Genomic DNA, 17,590 nt, shown 5'->3' with positions numbered 1-17,590 from the left:
CAAATGCATAGCCCTTCATTGTTATTAGTCCTACACCAGAGTGGGAGCTCAGTGTAAGATCGTGTGTCCCATCTGTGTAGACTAACTATGTAACAACAAATACAGGTTTTTAGCAAAAAACACTTTTAAACGTATTTATCTTGTAATGTTTGTGTTTAATCTTAACAGCTTCATGCCACGTGGCCACTGCTGCGTAAACTCATTCTGAGTTCCAAATCTGCAGGCTTTCTCCTAATGACACACAGTACTTTAAACATTAATATCATGAATTAGGCAAAGCAGACTTTTATTATAATAATTTTTTTTAAATAATAGATTATTGCGCACAACCTCTGCCTGAAAGTGTTTGATTGGACAGCAAGGTTACATGATGTGGTGTGTTTTATGTTGGAATCTTTGGGAAACGTTTGTGCAAATTCAAGCTTACCATAGTGCGTTGAGGGCTCTCTGTGAAGATTTATTGTTTAAACATTTTAAAATCCACAAAACAGTTTAATAACGTGACATTTTCCTCAAAAATACTGAAAATGACAAAATGCATGTCGGTACCGTTTCACAGGAAGAGTAGCCTAGATAAAAATCAATTCATCACAAACAATACAGTCTTATTTAAAAATGATCTGAGCAATTTTAAACTCAAAAAACAAAACCTTAAATAATTTTATACCAGCAATGAAAATGTTTGAAATTAGCATGTGCCCGCCCCCTCCCTGATCATTCTGAACTTCTAGGTTAATCAGACTCTTTGGCCTCTGGTTTTACATAATATCATCAACATGGTATGTTTCTCAAAATCACCCACACTCATCTAAAGTACAACCAGGCCTCGTGAATGCTTACATTTCTGCTCAGTAGGCTATGAGTAACTTCTATCTACATTTAACCTGATGTCATTCAGAGCAGGCTAAATCTAAGGGATCTGCAGCTATGCCTATGAAAGATGTGACCTATTCTTTCTGCCCCATTGTAATCTGGGATTATACAGTTTGTAATCCATGTCTGTATGGCTGTCTGAGTGGAAATGAGCCTCTCCATTTACAGTCTACCCATTTAATCTAGAGTGCAAATAAAGTTTACACTGCATTTTATGCAGAGCGAGAATCTGTGCAACTGACAGAATAAATTCAGTCCCTGTCACTTCAACTGGTAAACGGTGTCGGATAAAAGTTTCATACGGTTCATTTCTTCATCTTGAGGTCAGCTTCTATGGCACAACGGCGCCCTCTGGTGCCTCCATCCTGCAGTGAAAGAGAGGAAGAAACCTATGAGATCACAAAGTCCTCACTCAAAAGTATGTGACTGAAGCAGCAAACACGTTGCGCTTCGAGATGCTAAAGTCATGCACGATAAGTGTATGTACAATAAGTGTCATACTTGTTGGGCTCTATATAAATGGGCTTTCCTTTGTTTGGATATATTACAGCAGCTGTGGTTTTTATTATTTATTGTCTGCTTCAGAAAAAAAGACAAGAAAGAAAAGGGAAAGTTTTGAAGGCTGTAGTATGGGTACTTACAAAAAGAGAAAGAAGGAAGGCAGGAGAGGACATGGAGACAGTGTCCTGTAAGAGGGAAATTATGCATATCACAGCTGCGACACAAAAGTGCATTGCAAGTCTCAAGAGGAAGCAAAATAATGCCAAGAAAGAAACAACACAGAGTATATTCAGCAGAAGGAAAGGTTGAAATAAGAGTTGAAATACCTACTGTTGGGACACATTTATACATAAATTGATATGTTGCCCTGTGGCCATATTAAATGTTTACTATTCACTTCCTTCCTGCACTGCAATTGCACATCAGATATCTTTTAAAGGAACATGCCAGCTGTACTACAGACACATATTCTCGTCAACCACCGTCTTTATAATCATCTCCTACCTTCCAGTCAACTATCAACATCGATACGCTTCGAAACATCAACATTCAACACTTGAAACTTGAGCTTCGGATCAGGTCAAAAATAATTAGGAGGAGTGTGAATGTCGCTACTTCATCAGGCAACTTAGGTGCTCAAAGCAGAAGGAACATATATGACAAAGAACTTGGCTGACTAACTGTGAAACCTTTATTTCACCAACACGTTTCGGCACAGGGCACGTGGGAATGTAGGCGTTCTCAAAATGATTATGTGTTTCTGAAATCCGGTACTGGTACAAATCTCAACAGCAAATAAAGATGGCTGAATATTAATTGTGATTCATAAAGCCAATAATCTGCAAATTAATGGAAAAACAATAGCTTATATCAATGTAAAAACTAGGTAAATAGTTGTCAATAATGTTCTTTACATTATTGACAACTATTTTCCAAAGCATAAATAATTAAGTTTTAAAATAAATATCTTGCTTTCCAGTCGACCATTGGTTTATAACTACATACAGTTTAAATGGTATTTTATAGCCAGATATACTGAGAAGTCAGAGCCATAAAATGAACAATAAAGGCATTGTAACATTGGTGGATTGTTGCATTAAAAACTAAACTAAATCTGACAAAAAGATTTTCACTGTGATGGATTACCTACTACTTGTTAGTAATGTATCGGTGAGTTGATTTTGGTAGCAGGAAAAACCAATGGCTACCTGAAATCATTCTAAAATAAACTAATGTCATGCTTTGGAAAATGTCAGGCAGATCTACACTTCTACCTTTAAATCAGCCTGTTGTCTCACCCTTGTCTCTTCTTCTGTACTCTCTGCTTTTGACACAATTCTAGTGAAGCACCTTGTCAGTAGAGTCCGGTTTGCGTGTGCTCTCGCGGCCCCTCAGGCTTTTGGCGCTGATACCAGACTCTGATGTCTCCATGATGAGCTGGGTAGCCAGAAACTGCTGGATCTGCTCGAGGACGTCGCGCTGCATCTCCAGAGCCATGTGGTACACATCATGATCCAGGCTGTTGTACATGACTGCATTCTGAAACATCAGCATGATGTCCCTCTGGAACTCAGCGGTGGTCCGTATCAAACCAGTCTCAATGCTCTTTTTGATGACGGTGAGGTCCATGGGCCTGTAGAGGTGAAGAGCAAAATTGGAGTGATGCTGAATGTTAATAATCCCATGTCATCCACCAAAAACAAGGTTGTTTTTCCTAGCATCTGAAAAGTTTACATTTGTGCGATGTAAGATTTGCACTCTGTACGAGCAATTTGACAAGTAACCACAAAAAAAAAAATAGCCATAATATAGGACCAAAGCAAAAATACCCCGTGCTTACCTCTGCACAATACTGTGGTACCCAGGTGCAATTTCATCTGTCACTGGCTGCAGGAAAACATTTGCGTACCTACAACGGATTCACATAAATTACATCTGTTTCAGAATTGATACAACAGATTACATATATCAGAGGCTGAGCATCAGCCGCTAGCGTTACTGTTACTGTCATATTCTGACCTGTGATTGGCCGCTGCACGCCACACCAGCATAATGGCTTTCTTCCAGATCTTGTGAGCCTGTAGAGCTTCCAGGTCCTCACTGCACAAAGAACTGCACAACAATGGTATGCAGGAAGGGAGGTGGTACGAACAGAATGGGAAGTATTATCAAGCAGAACCTGATCTGCAGCAAGACACAGGGAGAAATACAATAATGGTTCTTTGTTGTGTGTGCCTGTATGTGTATTACTCACAACTGCGATGAGGCAGGGCTGCTGGGGATGGAGTCTGCGGTTGTGTGGAGGTGCAGAGACGAGGAGGCCGTGTGGAGGCTGTATCCATCCTCACTCTCACTGGCTGCAGGTTCTAGCTCCATCTCGCCATCTGGCTCCGAAAAGAATCCCTCCACACCATCACCCTCTTCTTCTCCACAGGCTTCTGGCCCATTGAGCTCATTGTACACTTTAGTCCCTGAGGCATTCTCTCCTCCCCGAACACTCATTCCATCCTCCGCTTTCATCTCCTGCAAAGGCGGAGAAAGATGCAGAGAGATTCAAACAGAGCTTGCAGTGCAGGAATACTGTGGAACTACGCACTCTGCATTTCATTACAAGCATCATGTTTCGCTCTGTCCTCGTTGGGTGCTATACCTTGGGATGCCTTTCTGTCAGTGGGCTATCTTCTAATACTGAGTCTGCCAAGATAGTAAAGATGAATAATAAGAAGGAAATGGTTATGCAAAATGCATAGTTGCATGCAAACAGCATGTTATGAAGCAAGTGAATACTAGTATTTATTCTTGGGTGTGCATACCTCCATGGGGACTTTCAGGTCTGTGCTGTGCCCACTTCTCACTCTCACATTTTACAGTGACATCCAATGAAATCGGTCTTTTCTGGTGCGCCAACCCTCCAGTCTCTCTCATCGCCTCAGGCTGTGGAGGTGCTGCCGTGTGGCAGTGCTCCAAATTCTTTGAGCTGCGTGAGGATGAGGAGGTGGGAGGAAGGCCCCTTAGTCCCATGGGGAATGCTGCACGACCATTATCTTGACTGTTGGACAGAGAGGAGAGTGAAGCTGAAGTCCCACCCTGAGCTTCTAACACTTCTGTCTTCCCCTCCAGGCTACTGTGAAGAGACGAGGACTGTGGGACCCCTGTGGGCACTGTGGGGTGAGACTCATGGGGCTGGAAAGGCCCAGCCTCCCAGGCACCAGACAAAGCATGGCCGTTCTCCTCGCACAGTGACAGCGCAGCCTCAACTGCAGCTGCATCCAAAGCCTCTGCAGTCTCATCTGCCTGTAGAAGAAGAAATATGACTCCAGATCTTAAGGAATAATTGATGTGTTCTTTTTTTTGTTTTCATAGTTTGCCATGTCCTTGCTTGTAAATCTCAGCAGTATGTTGGTGAGTAAAATGTTGTCATAACTCACTAGAATAATGACCAAAATTAAATTGCCCACTAAAGTTTTAACCCTAAAGCAGGCATTATTTATCACAATTGATCTTTGATTCATGCTGTGGAAATATACAGTGCTTTTCACCTTGTCCTCAATTATGGCGATTATGTCTCCCACCGTCTTCATGTCCAGCTCATCCCCCATGTAGGACACAGTCACATCTTCCTCACTGAGCTGTGACACCTTATCCTCTGCAGAGACAGACTGGCATCCAGGCAGCATCACATCCACCTCTGCATGCAAACGACTGGTTGTCAACATTTCTTTGTTTTCCAAGATACAATTTTAAACTAGTAGCAGTAGTTTGTAAAAGGATGAATTATCTATTTCTGTTTCACAGTATACACTTATCATTTGCTTATATTATATTGTTTTTAATCTTGTTAAAGGTTTACCAAGATATTTAGATAACTTTAGATATTGACAAAAGGTAGAGTAGTTGACTTTTAGAATCATAAGTATATACTCCTCCAGTGAATCAAACGGTTTATTTAAAAAATTGTATTTGTGAAATGAGATACGTGATATCTCCGTTTTTTGCCTGACATCGCGGAATAAACTAATCCTTGAGTCTACTTTTGCAATGTAATGACTACAGTTAACAGTTGTATCTATAACACTCTTCACAAGGTGAAGGTCTGAAATTACATTTTCTAGCTACAAAGCAGGTGACATTCAGGATGCGAGGAGGTTTAGCCTGTGGGTTTAGTGGTTTGGGACAAAGTGGACAGACCTGTACTTGCTGAGGCAGTAGAGTCAACAGGCACAGGAGTGGCTGCAGAAAGAGGAGCGCTGGAGGCTGAGTCTGCACTGATCATGAAACCTAACGGGGCAGAAAACTGGGTGGGACCAGCCTCCAGAAGACGAGACAACATCGGGGCACCTGCCATGCAAGCATTCATACAAATTAACAAGCAAAGTGCAGAGTGGCGACAAAGGAGCGGAGGCTTTCAGCTAGTAAAATGCATGAGCAAACAGTTTAGGCCCGGGCCACGCTGCCTACCAATACCTGTGTGCGACGGCTACCTCGCTGAACAGCTGGGGCTTGCATGCGTGTGATGTCCACACAGAGTATGGCAGCCCTATCTTTCTATTTTCAGTTTGATAATGGTAATCAATAAAATAATGTTTCTTCTTCTTCTTCTTTAGACAGAAAAAGGTTAAGAAGCTATTTTGTTTAAACAGTTCTCATATCTGACATATTCTACACATATAGATATTGAAACTATAGTGAAAGGTATCAGTGATGTGATGCTGCTGGTATGATGTCAGTATGACTAGCAAAAAGATCATTTTCCATCTATTTTTGCAGTGAGCCGCACAAGTCCCGCACAAGAAATAGACTTAGGGAGACTTTGAATGTCTAGGTGAGTCGTCTGCAGCTGTGCTTCTCACGCAGGCTGTGTGGCCTGTTAACATGGGCGCCAAAATGAAAAGAAAAGAGGTTTTGCACACGCACTGCTCAGGTAGGCAGTATGACCTGGGCGTTAGAAAATAGGACTTTTATATAGAAAGCATACATACATTTAGGATTTAAGGAGCACAATTCAGAAATAAAGCTTGTAATGTTTCCTACATGGGGTTTTTGGTGCCAAACAGGATTCTAATAAATATTGTCTTGATTGGAATTAAATCTTATTTCAATCAATTACTTTGTGAGACGTTTGTTTTCACTTTGACATGGAATGTCTCTTATTAGTGTCAACAAAAATCATGAACACAAATCAACCATTGCATCTGTACCTGTTGCTTGAGAGAGCGGTTGACTAGGCGGAGTCAGCTGCAGGTCGTGTGTTCCTGTCATATTTCCAGTTGTCACGTCACCCTCCCCAATCTGGGATATAAACGCATACACGCATGTCAAATATTTTGCCACTTTTCTTGTACATGAAGTGCACATCAAGTATTATTATTTATGTTCAAGCCTGTAATTGAAAGAAAAACTCACACATAGTAATCCATTATGTGAAAGTGATTTTTATATACATTACATAATTGTATAAAAAGTACAAATTTAAAGCTGAATGTCTTTGGGATATTTATACAATTTGACCAGAATCCCTGTTTGTATGTTTATACAAAAGGCCTTGGCTTACAGCATGTCAGAGCAGAAACGTTACCACAGGAGGCAGAGATCTAGATAAGGATAGACTTATTCTAACATGTTGGGTAGGTAGGTAGGTAGGTAGGTAGGTAGAGGTAGGTAAGACACTAGGCTTCATAAACATGGAAATGAGAAAAAACATGAAACAAGCCAGACTGTCTAGGAAGTGACTGACAAGCTACTATTTAAGAAGAGCCTGTCTGAATGACTGCTTCTTAGCGGCAATGGGATATTGTGCCATACAGCAAACAATGATGAAATAGGACCAAAGGCTTGGAGGCAACAAAAAACAAAGTAAATACTTGACAGCAACCTGGAAGCAAAAGCCAGCCACCTGCACTTTGCAAAAAGAAGCCTGTGAACCAGAGGTATGAAACTTAACACAAAACAACACAATTATGGCATAAAAACAAATGCAAAATAGATTTAGTGATGTGTTGACTTTCAAATGATGACATTTTTATTTCTCCAAGTCGACTCATTTCGAAAAAGCAAAGCAAAATTATTTCCTGACGTACTGTTTGAGTGGTAAATCCTCTTTGACTTTAATCTCTCTTAGACAAAATCCAACCCATTACAATGCAATACATTTGCAAAAATGACTAAAGTATTTATACAACTGGCAAAACAAACCGCAGCTGCCAAAACCACAAAACAAAATGGAAGACAAAATTATTAAATAGTTCCTAATCTCTACAAAATAATGAGATGAAGATGGGAGGCTCCGCAGACTTGAACATATTAATTACATGAATTACTTCAACAGAGCTTGGCACTGTTGGTATAATACAGTAAGTCCCCTCCACATACCAGTCTGGAATTTGTGGCCAAGATATTGCCTTTCTTCAGTAACTCAGACAGGAGTGGAGATGGTGGTGGTGTGGCTTTCTGACCCAGGAGCTTCTTTTGAGTGGAATCATCCACAAGTGACCCTTGGCTGATGTCATCATTACCGTGTCCAATAGACTCAGCAATTGTCATTAATCTACATGATCCTGAAACCTAAAGAAAGAGAGGGAAATGTGATATTTCACATGTCATATTTCCACACCAATCAAGGAATGCTTTCATTGATTAACTCTGATCAAGTGTCTCTGATGGGTTTCTGGGAATGGTCAGGAATATCAGATCTCTTTTTTAAAATATAATTAATAAAGTCATATTTTAATCCTGCTTTTCTACCTTACAGCATTGCTGGGAAACTACTTCTACTTGACAGTTAAAAGTCAGTACGCAGGATATTGTACATGTCTTTTATCTAACCATGGCCGTAGGACAAGGTTAATGGCCTTTACAATAACAAGAACATGTGGCACACAAGACCCAGCTCAAAGAAGAAAACTGATTGGTCTGCAGTAACATTTTTAAATGTCTCCTACAGACTATTGAAAAGTAGGGCAGACCTTAAATACTTATGAACCTGTAATGACTTACATTCTTTGTCGATGCAAGATCCAATGTCAAGCACTCGAGTGGGTCACCTGGTGAGAACTCCTGGCTTGGGGAGCTACAGCCTGAGGGCGAATGCATGGTGATGGTGGGCACTCGCTTAGGTGTGTTCTTTGCCACCTGTCTGGCTGGAGGAGGGAGGGGCAGCATAGAGAGGATTTTCTTATCAGTCAACTTTAAAACTGACGTTAAACTGCCTTTTTTTGTAGCCTATGACTATCCTATCCTACATGCTGGCAGCATGGCTCAACAATGTTTGGTAACTGGTAAAAGTATTTGTGGTCCCCAGAGGATGACTTTCTAGCCGCACCAACATGTCATATTTACTAATGCGACCAAATCCCCATCTCCCTACTGCATATTTACATACGATGTGTTAGCATGTTTACATACGATATGTTAGCATGTTTACAAACTATGTGTTAGCATGATTACACACTATGTGTTAGCATATTTACATACGATATGTTAGCATGTTTACACACTATGTGTTAGCATGTTTACATACGATGTGTTACCATGTTTACATACGATGTGTTAGCATGTTTACATTCGATGTGTTAGCATGTTTACATTCAATGTGTTAGGATGTTTACATACGATGTGTTAGCATGTTTACATACTATGTTAGCATGTTTACATATGATGTGTTAGCATGTTTACATACGATGTGTTAGCATGTTTACATTCGATGTGTTAGCATGTTTACATTCAATGTGTTAGCATGTTTACATACGATGTGTTAGCATGTTATACTACAGTACGTTAACATGCTAACTGTATGTTACACTAACATGCTGACATTAGCATGTTATGAATTTAACAAACTGATGTGCAAAACATAACATACTAAACTTCAGCATGTTGTCATGCTAATTTGGAGGCAAAAACATTTTTGGAACTTGACTAAAGACACTATTTGTCTGAGAGCTAAAACTGAGCCAAAACAAAGCAATGTTGAGCCTGACGAGTTAAATCTCAGATTTTCCAAAATGGCTATTGTCTCAAATGTACCCATTTGATTTAGGTGGTACTCATTTATAAGAGGATAAACTATGTGCACAGTTTTAACGAAATAAGTCCAGTCAGTACAGTAATACAGTAAAAGCAGCTTACTGATACAATGTTATCAATCAGTCTGCCACCTCTAAAATTGGTTACACTTTAAACTGAGGTTGAATGAATAATGAATGTCAGCAAACAAAATAAGAGATTGTTGAGTATGTTTCAACTAAATAATCTTAGTTGTTCACTGATGTTTTTCCCAAAAATCCCCCCTAAAAGTGAAGGAGATACCCTGATAAGCAGCATTTGTGTTTTTTCTTTTCAACTCTGCTTCCTCCTCCTCCAGTTTCTTCTTCCTGACAGACACACAAAGGATCATTGATTTAGCTTGTTAGTAGAGAGTGTGTAATGTCTAAGCTTTACAAACAGAAAAAGTGATGTTCTTTATCATTTTATAAACAGGACAGATAGTTGCTTCTTACTGCAGAATTTCTTCCCATAACTCTTCTAGTTTGGAATCTAGACGTCCTGCGTGAATAAGTTCAGCCTCTTTCTTCAGCTTCCTATGAAAACATTGATGCAATTTATGATAAAACAACTTTGTTTTTTTCCGTTCTCACAACAATGATGGTGTGTTCATGCTGTTAAAAGCTATGCTTGTGTACCTGTGCTTCTCCTGTGTTTCTATTATCAACTTTTTTAGTGCATCAATCCTGTCAGCTGTCAGTCTGCGTACTATCACGTCTTCCACTGTCTCCACCACTTCTCCTCTTTCACCACGCTTCCGCCTAAAGGCAACACATTAATTATTAGTTTAAGACAGTAGTATATAGCTATGCAATCTATTTTATCTTGCAAGTCTACAAAAGCATGCTAGAGGTAAAAGTCACTTATGCGCTCACTTTGGAGCCTCTGTTATTTCCAGGAGCTCGGAGTACTTTGAGGCACAGTGCTGTGAAGAGCCAAATGAGAATCAAGAACAGCTTTGAGACAGGACAAAACATATTGTGGCAAACGTACTACAGAGGTAATGAAATTTTGGCATTGTGTTCTGATTTAGTCACACCTTTTGAGAGAACCAGTCGGGTGGTCGTCCGGGTTCTGCAAATGGTTTGATGGCTCGACTGACAGATACCCTGTTGAGATGAAGACATTTTGTAAGAGGATGATAGATGAAATACACATTAAAATCTTTACATCTAAAATAAGCTAATAAATATTATTTCAAAGTTCTAAGTCTTTAGCTGTAAATACATGAGAAATGTATGCAAAATGAAAGCCAGCATGCACTTGGCAACATTGTAGTTAGTATGCCAGTCCATCACAGGTATAACACAGATAGACAGCTACAGACATGCCACACTGTGACACATGTCTACATATGTTTAAGTCATCATATTTGCATGTCTTTCGACTGTGAAAGCCCAGCAACTACCATTTCAAGCACACAGAGGGGTCAACAATGCTAACAACAGAGCCACCCATATTGACAATATCTAATCTTAACAGGTGATCTTAAGTAAAAGGATGAATGTGTAAAGAAATGAACTCTTTGTCAGTTTGAACATGTATGAATATGTGGAAGTATGTGTGTAGTATTTAGGGGGACCTATTAGCAGAAATTGAATATAATATTCATAACTCTGTTTTCATTAGTGTATAATCACCTGAAACTAAGTATTGTTGTGTTTTTTCGTTACCTTAGATTGAGCCCTTTTTATCTACTGTACATAGGAAGTGGGTCCTCTTCCACGGATATGGCTATGTTGCACCTCCTTGTTTCTACAGTAGCTCAGTACGGAGAAACCAGAAACTACTTTTTCATTACCTCAAGGCCGCCTTAGTTCTCCGACATGCTTGTAAAACTGCGTTAACACCAGCCACCGCTTGAATGTTGTTGTTTCTAAACTAAATCGAGCCGAAGGTCCTGAAAGATATAAGTCTTCACCACGGTTTTGCACTCGGCGGCCTGTCACCACAGTCTTGTAAAGGGAGGGGTGAGCGGAGGGGTATCCAGTTGGTGGCAATCTGCAACTTCAATGCTAGATGCCGCCAAATCCTACACACTGACCCTTTGACATATTCATACAGGTTTAAAAAGTATGTGTTTGACTATATTGTAAGCCATTGACATACAACAAAGATGACAATCATTGGCATTCGTTTTAGACTTAGGTAGAATAGAGCAGTAGTACAGTACCAGTTCTGGTCTCCACTCTTCATGACAGATGTGGCCAAACACAGCTTCTCCCTCACTGACCATGGCTCTGTTGGTCCAATGACAAGCAGCTTGTGTTCTGGAGAAAAATGAATACACTTGATACATGCTTTGAATAGTTCATGTTCAACTGTTTGCCTCCTATAAGCTCTCAGGCCTGGTATGAACACTATAATTAAGCTCTTGAGCTTGGCTTCATTTTCATGCTACCACCATGCTGCCAGTTCACTGTGGACACACAACTGCTTGTAATCAGCGGACAAAAAGCATGTCGTTTATCATTTTGATGGTAACAGAACCAACCATTAGTGAAACAAAGCTGTCAACTGTTTAATGACAGCCATTAATCCTTGCAGGCTCCCCTGCAGGGAGCGGAGGCTGCCGTGCAGGAAGTTAGTGGGGATAATATCAACAGTACGACACACTCAGCGCTAACGGATAGCATGCCATGACATTTGCTAGGTAACCAACGTTACTCACTTCCAACCCCGTTTGCCATCTTCCTGTCATCCCGACATCCCATACATCTTGGTAGATGGAAACCCAGCAATAAATATAACTCTGGCGAGATCCGAAACCATATACATCAAATCATTGACGTTAACATCAATGAATGTTTAGGGTGTTGAGGCTTTCAATAGTTTTCTTTCTAGCTAGCAGCACGCTGAATCACCGTTGTCCGTTAACGTCTCTTGTCTCGTGTGTCTGAGCTATTGGTAACTTAAAGATTGACTTGCTAGCTCAAATGCTATTTAGGACTTTTAATGTAAAGACGGTTTAATTTCTTGTTAACCTCAACAGAGTATGTGCTATCAAAACCAGCCAGACGAGAAATTGTAGCTTATTGTAGTCACTAACGTTATTTATCATTGTAGCTAGCAGCGAACTGTTCGTACACGCCCACCTCATGATGGTACAACCCTGGGTGGGTGCTTTTCTCAACTTAATCTCGCTAAATCTCTTGTTTTTGAGTTTTACACAAAATTTCCCCTTATGTTCTGGCTGTAGAATAACAACAACAATCATAACAATCATATTTATAACATAATAATATTAATAACATATGTACAAATATGATATCAACGGCCCTTTTTTTTTTTACATTAAAGCATAAACTGTAGGGGGGATAATTGATGCCACTTGAGTAAAAACCAGTAAGGGTGTATACTTGTTTACTAGACAAATTAAGTTATGACTCATATTTATTTAATTGGAAACATTAAACTGCAGTAAGCCTACAGGCATTATACATTCATTTTAGGAAAGTACATGTAGACAACATTAGTATGGTTGATTTAAAATGCAAAACGAAGATATAACATGAAATACAAAACACATTCTTATATGTATTTCATTTTTTTAAATCAAGGATACTGTGTGGTAAAATTACATTAATTTATAATTGTTTTAATCTTTAATAACGAAATGTATTGTTTTAATTGTAACATTACATTACATTTACTTTAAAAACACAATAGAACACAGAAAACAAAAGTGATGCTATCAATGTTTCCAGTAATCACCTGTAAATGGTGTTCTCACTTTTTGAAATGCTAAGTAGGCTTGTTCATATAATACAGAAGAGGCTTCACACATTGAACAGCAGGAGAAAAAACTAGAAAAACCGGTTTACAACCAGCATGGTGCAGCAAAAACAAGCTGTTTTAAGGGCTCCTGTCCTTTTTCTGTTTTGCATCCCACGATACATCTTTACCTGGTGAGTTGTAGCCAAATGTTCTACACAAAACCGGGTATTTACTTTACCGTCAAATTATACCAAAGTATTTATTTTGTGTTGTGTCGATCAACTGATAGATAGTCTATCAACAAGTGTTGATCGGATATATGCAGACACTCCGCCCTCCCCTCTGGTTTCATCGATCCTATGATGTAGCGTCTGTCATGAATTAACTATTTGAAAGAGGAGACATGCTGGTTGGCTTAGTGTATATAACAATATTAAGTTCTTACAAAGTAGGACCATAGAATCTGTTCATCAGCCGCTTGGATTATGCAATACAGCACTGGGCAAGTCATATTTTTGGCCCTTGTGAATGGTGACAGAGGTTGGTTAGGCCAAGCAACAGCTCTTTCTACTCATATGGTCCAGTCGGCTATCTTCCATAGAGAGAGACTAATTACTACAGGGAAACAAATGTTAATGAGGCACTTGACATTTAACTCCATAGCACTGCCTCTTCGCCCCCTGCTGCTGTGTGGAATAACTGTCAGCTCTACAGGAAAGAATGGCCACCCTGTAGAGGAAAGCCATGAGACAAATAATTCTACTGCCTGAGAAAAGTCACATCTTGACAAAAAACTCAATCACTTACCTTAAAAACTTTGTGTTGGTTATATTGCATGTTATCCAATACTCGTTTGTATTTGTTACAGGAAAGAATTACAGAATTACATTACTTAATTACATTAAGATGACATAATATCAACGCTGTAACTTCTCCACATTCTGTTGATATGTTAGTTAATTTTTTTAAATGTTTTATTCTGTTTTTTTCAGTTCTGTTTTTTCTGTTATAAATACTTATTACTCAATATTATTGATTGTTCCTTCTGTTACGTGTTTAAATCTGTAAAGAGATGGACTAGGAATCTTTGGGTTATAAAATCAGGTAATTTATTTACATCAAAAGTGCAGCAAAACATAAAACTCGACTCATGAGGGCCGATCGGCTTCACTGTTCCACAGAACACCGAAGTAGTTAACTGTGTCGCAGTTTCACAAAAAGGCCCTGAATGAGCTCTAATATTTAGCCTATCTCTAGCATAAGAGGGATGTTTCTTCTTCTTATTGGTCGGTGTAGGTCACCATCAAATGGTGGCCTTTGTTGTTGCGGTAGGCGTGTCCACGCCTCTTGGTACAGTTTCATCTTTGGTGTCTTCATTTGGCACCTGTTTACATTTATTGGGAACTTACACTACATTATGTATACATATTTGAACTTACACTCCATTATGTATACATGCTGAACAGTTAGACTACCTGGTGTATACATGCTGAACAGTAGATCTCTGGTCAGTGGTGTCTGAGCCTGACACAGGGTGCTAAAGTTTTACCATAACATCTTCTCGGTTCAAGGAACTCTCAAGGTCTTCTCATGCCCTGGGTTACTGCCGTTCAACTCAACACCTGTTATTATAGCAGAATGGGCATCTTTTCTCACGCATACCTTATCTGGTTATAGTCTAAACAAAGCTAGCTCCCTTCACCCTGTGAGCCACAGTTTGAATCTCTTTGTGTGAGTACTCTTTTCAACATCGACATGCATATAGTTCTGATCAAAAACTATAAGAATATAACATCATACATAGTAATGCATATGTTACATAAATCAAGGTATTAAAGTGCAGTGTACATCTAAAAGCAAGCAAGTAATACTAAATTTGGTGATGCATTCATGTTTCCATAAATAAGCAAGTAATACTGAGTTTGGTGATAAATTCATGATTTCCACACTTCCCAATGCACCTAAAATAAAAGCACTTGGTAAATGTATATACAAGTATTACAGTTTTTATATTATCCTAAGAATGAATTACAAAAAGAGAAAATCAATTAAAGTCATGAAAAACAACCCATTCTCTTGAGAGCTTTGTCATTATGGTCTAATGCCTTTTCATGCTGCTGTCAGGTGTTATGTTAAACTTTTCTAATCTCTTTTTATTAAATACTCTATTAGATATTTGAATATAATCCCTATTTAGGCTCTTTAATACATATTTACTGTTATATATACACAGTCTATGGTCGCAACACAAGCTCCCCTATCATCCCAGGTAAGCAAGTGATAGAGACTCTAGAGATGAAGGTCACACCACATGTTGTCTTTAACTGCTGCACTGAGCCCATCCTGGGGGCAGAACCACAGCTAGTTATTTGAAGGAGGGAACCCGTTACTCCCCATCTTTGCCATTAATCTCACAGCTGTTACTGTAAATTGGTGCGGAGGACCCCCGTTAAAGACAAGCGGACTTTCATTCCAGGAGCCAAACACTTGCTGTCTTGCGGTAAGTGATGTTGTGATTATTATAATAATTGATAATATATTAGGACACATAAAAAAGAAAAAAATCTATTTTCATACAGATTCATGGAAACAAGACCACATATCTCTGCACGTGTGCTGATCTAGCAAACATAATTCACAAGTATGAATTAAGTATGAATTATACTAGTATGTAGAAATGATTTGAATTGTTAGATTTGACACTCACAGACACACCACAAAATAAATACTTTCTTTTTGTCTTTTGTTGTTGGCTAATGATGCTTTTCATTTGCTGCTCTATAAGAGGTTAAACAAAATTGATATCTTGCATCAGTCTATGGCAACACCTGAGCAACATAATAGCAACAGATTAATAGCATTGATAACAACTCTGCATTCTATGATAAACCTAAGAGCAACAACTTAATGTTAATGTTAGGTGTATTTACATTCTCAGCTAGTGAATGCCCTCCCCTGGGGAAGCTGCTCTGCCTCCCCTCCCTCCCAAGCCCTCCTCCTTTGAGACTCTCCCTGTGCACTTCCAGCTGAGACCCAGGGATAATAATTAACAAGCAAATTGAAACAGACTCTAACCATGACACACCTTCAACAAATACTCACGAATGTGCTTTCACTTTAGAAGTGTCTCATGTTTGTATATGTTATGTCTGTAAATGTTATTCTTCATCGGTGATGCATACTGATATTTCTTGTATGATAAGTAAACATTTAATGGTTTGCTCCAGGCTGGCTAACTTAAGTGGGCAAGGTGCAGGATGTCCAACAACATGGCCAAGATCGCAGATGCTCGAAAGACGGTAGAGCAACTGAAACTGGAGGTCAACATAGAGAGGATGATGGTGAGTCAGCACAATATGGAAGGACACACAGCCTATGATAATGGAAGAGTTTGGAAATTGCTTTGGATGGTTAATTACGGCAACATGTCTTGTGAATGTCATGAACATCTATTTTAAACTTGCCAAAAGCAGTTAACAGATATAATTTTACAAATATGAAATAAAAACATCCATATTCAGTTTTACACTTTTGATTGAAGCAGGAAGAAAGGTGTTATTTTAGTGTTTTAGTCAATGGTAAAAATAAATAAATGTGTTGTGCTTCTCCCCTCCCCTCGACACTAACACACGAACAAAACCTTTTCATACAGATATCCAAAGCAGCAGCTGATCTGATGGCCTATTGTGAAGCTCATGCTAAAGAGGACCCCCTGGTGACACCAGTGCCTTCTTCAGAGAACCCGTTTCGAGAGAAGAAAATATTCTGTGTAATATTATAACATCCATATGTAAAAGACAAATGATTACGCTTTAACACTTAACATTATTTAATGTGTGAATTCAATGTAAGCCTTAATAACAAACAAGAACACTTTTGTATTCTTTCACTTTTTACAACATTCAGTTTTGTAATTAAAGTAGCTTTTTGGTGACTAACCTGAAGATTGATCATCATTTGAACCTGATAATGGCGGCAATACAGATTTATCAAAAGTGGGTGCAAAGTTCATTTTAACAGGCTGGCACTCCTGCCTCCCCATCTGCAAACAGATTGTATCTGAGCTTATATATTAACTCAACTGCATAGCTAAGTTCTCATTTTGGCATTACTGTTTTAGACTGACTCATTTCAAAGGCAAAATAAATGGTAAGATTTGTTGTTCACACTCTTTGCTGGGCTCTAAATATATTTGCTCTGCATCACATTTTAACAGCATGATTTGAATGATTTGAAACCTAATACCTGAATGAAACATGATCTTCCGCCACGTCAGGTGTTGTTTTTTCTGCCTGAACGTCACAACTGTATCCCCAGGAGGATATCCCTTGCTCACAGAAACTAATGCAAATGATGGGTGGGGCTATGTGATGATGTCAATACAGGTTAGAGTTTCTAAGGTGTGTACACTTTACACCAGAGTCCTCTCACTCTACTCTTACACCTGCCAAAAGTCACA

At 39.1% G+C, this 17,590-nt stretch overlaps 2 protein-coding genes across 5 annotated transcripts; one reads left to right on the top strand and one right to left on the bottom strand.

The window, feature by feature from the left end:
• Window positions 1-441: 441 nt before the first annotated feature.
• On the bottom strand, window positions 442-12,501 carry brd8a (bromodomain containing 8a). Of its 4 annotated transcripts, XM_029448517.1 has the most exons (20): window positions 12,086-12,501; window positions 11,588-11,684; window positions 10,454-10,523; window positions 10,290-10,339; window positions 10,053-10,175; window positions 9,870-9,950; window positions 9,679-9,743; window positions 8,368-8,510; window positions 7,744-7,935; window positions 6,573-6,663; window positions 5,563-5,712; window positions 4,914-5,062; window positions 4,188-4,668; window positions 4,025-4,068; window positions 3,629-3,897; window positions 3,394-3,486; window positions 3,215-3,283; window positions 2,725-3,007; window positions 1,515-1,559; window positions 442-1,238 (listed from the first exon to the last, which is right to left on the bottom strand). In XM_029448517.1, exons 1-20 carry the CDS (start codon window positions 12,126-12,128, stop codon window positions 1,179-1,181), a joined length of 2,598 nt encoding a protein of 865 aa, XP_029304377.1. In that variant the 5' UTR covers window positions 12,129-12,501; the 3' UTR covers window positions 442-1,178. The 4 variants fall into 4 exon arrangements, with proteins under 4 accessions (XP_029304377.1, XP_029304378.1, XP_029304379.1 ...); XM_029448518.1 differs by lacking the exon at window positions 1,515-1,559; XM_029448519.1 differs by lacking the exon at window positions 5,563-5,712.
• A 2,994-nt stretch (window positions 12,502-15,495) lies between these two features.
• gng8 (guanine nucleotide binding protein (G protein), gamma 8) lies at window positions 15,496-17,297 on the top strand. Its single transcript, XM_029448303.1, has 3 exons — window positions 15,496-15,631; window positions 16,359-16,472; window positions 16,784-17,297. Exons 2-3 carry the CDS (start codon window positions 16,389-16,391, stop codon window positions 16,910-16,912), a joined length of 213 nt encoding a protein of 70 aa, XP_029304163.1. The 5' UTR covers window positions 15,496-15,631; window positions 16,359-16,388; the 3' UTR covers window positions 16,913-17,297.
• Window positions 17,298-17,590: the final 293 nt, after the last annotated feature.

The sequence above is a fragment of the Cottoperca gobio genome, chromosome 14 (genome assembly GCF_900634415.1).
Source record: "Cottoperca gobio chromosome 14, fCotGob3.1, whole genome shotgun sequence".
Classification (NCBI taxonomy): domain Eukaryota; kingdom Metazoa; phylum Chordata; class Actinopteri; order Perciformes; family Bovichtidae; genus Cottoperca; species Cottoperca gobio.
Note: the sequence above shows the minus strand (reverse complement) of the source record. Positions and strands in the feature narration are given on the sequence as shown.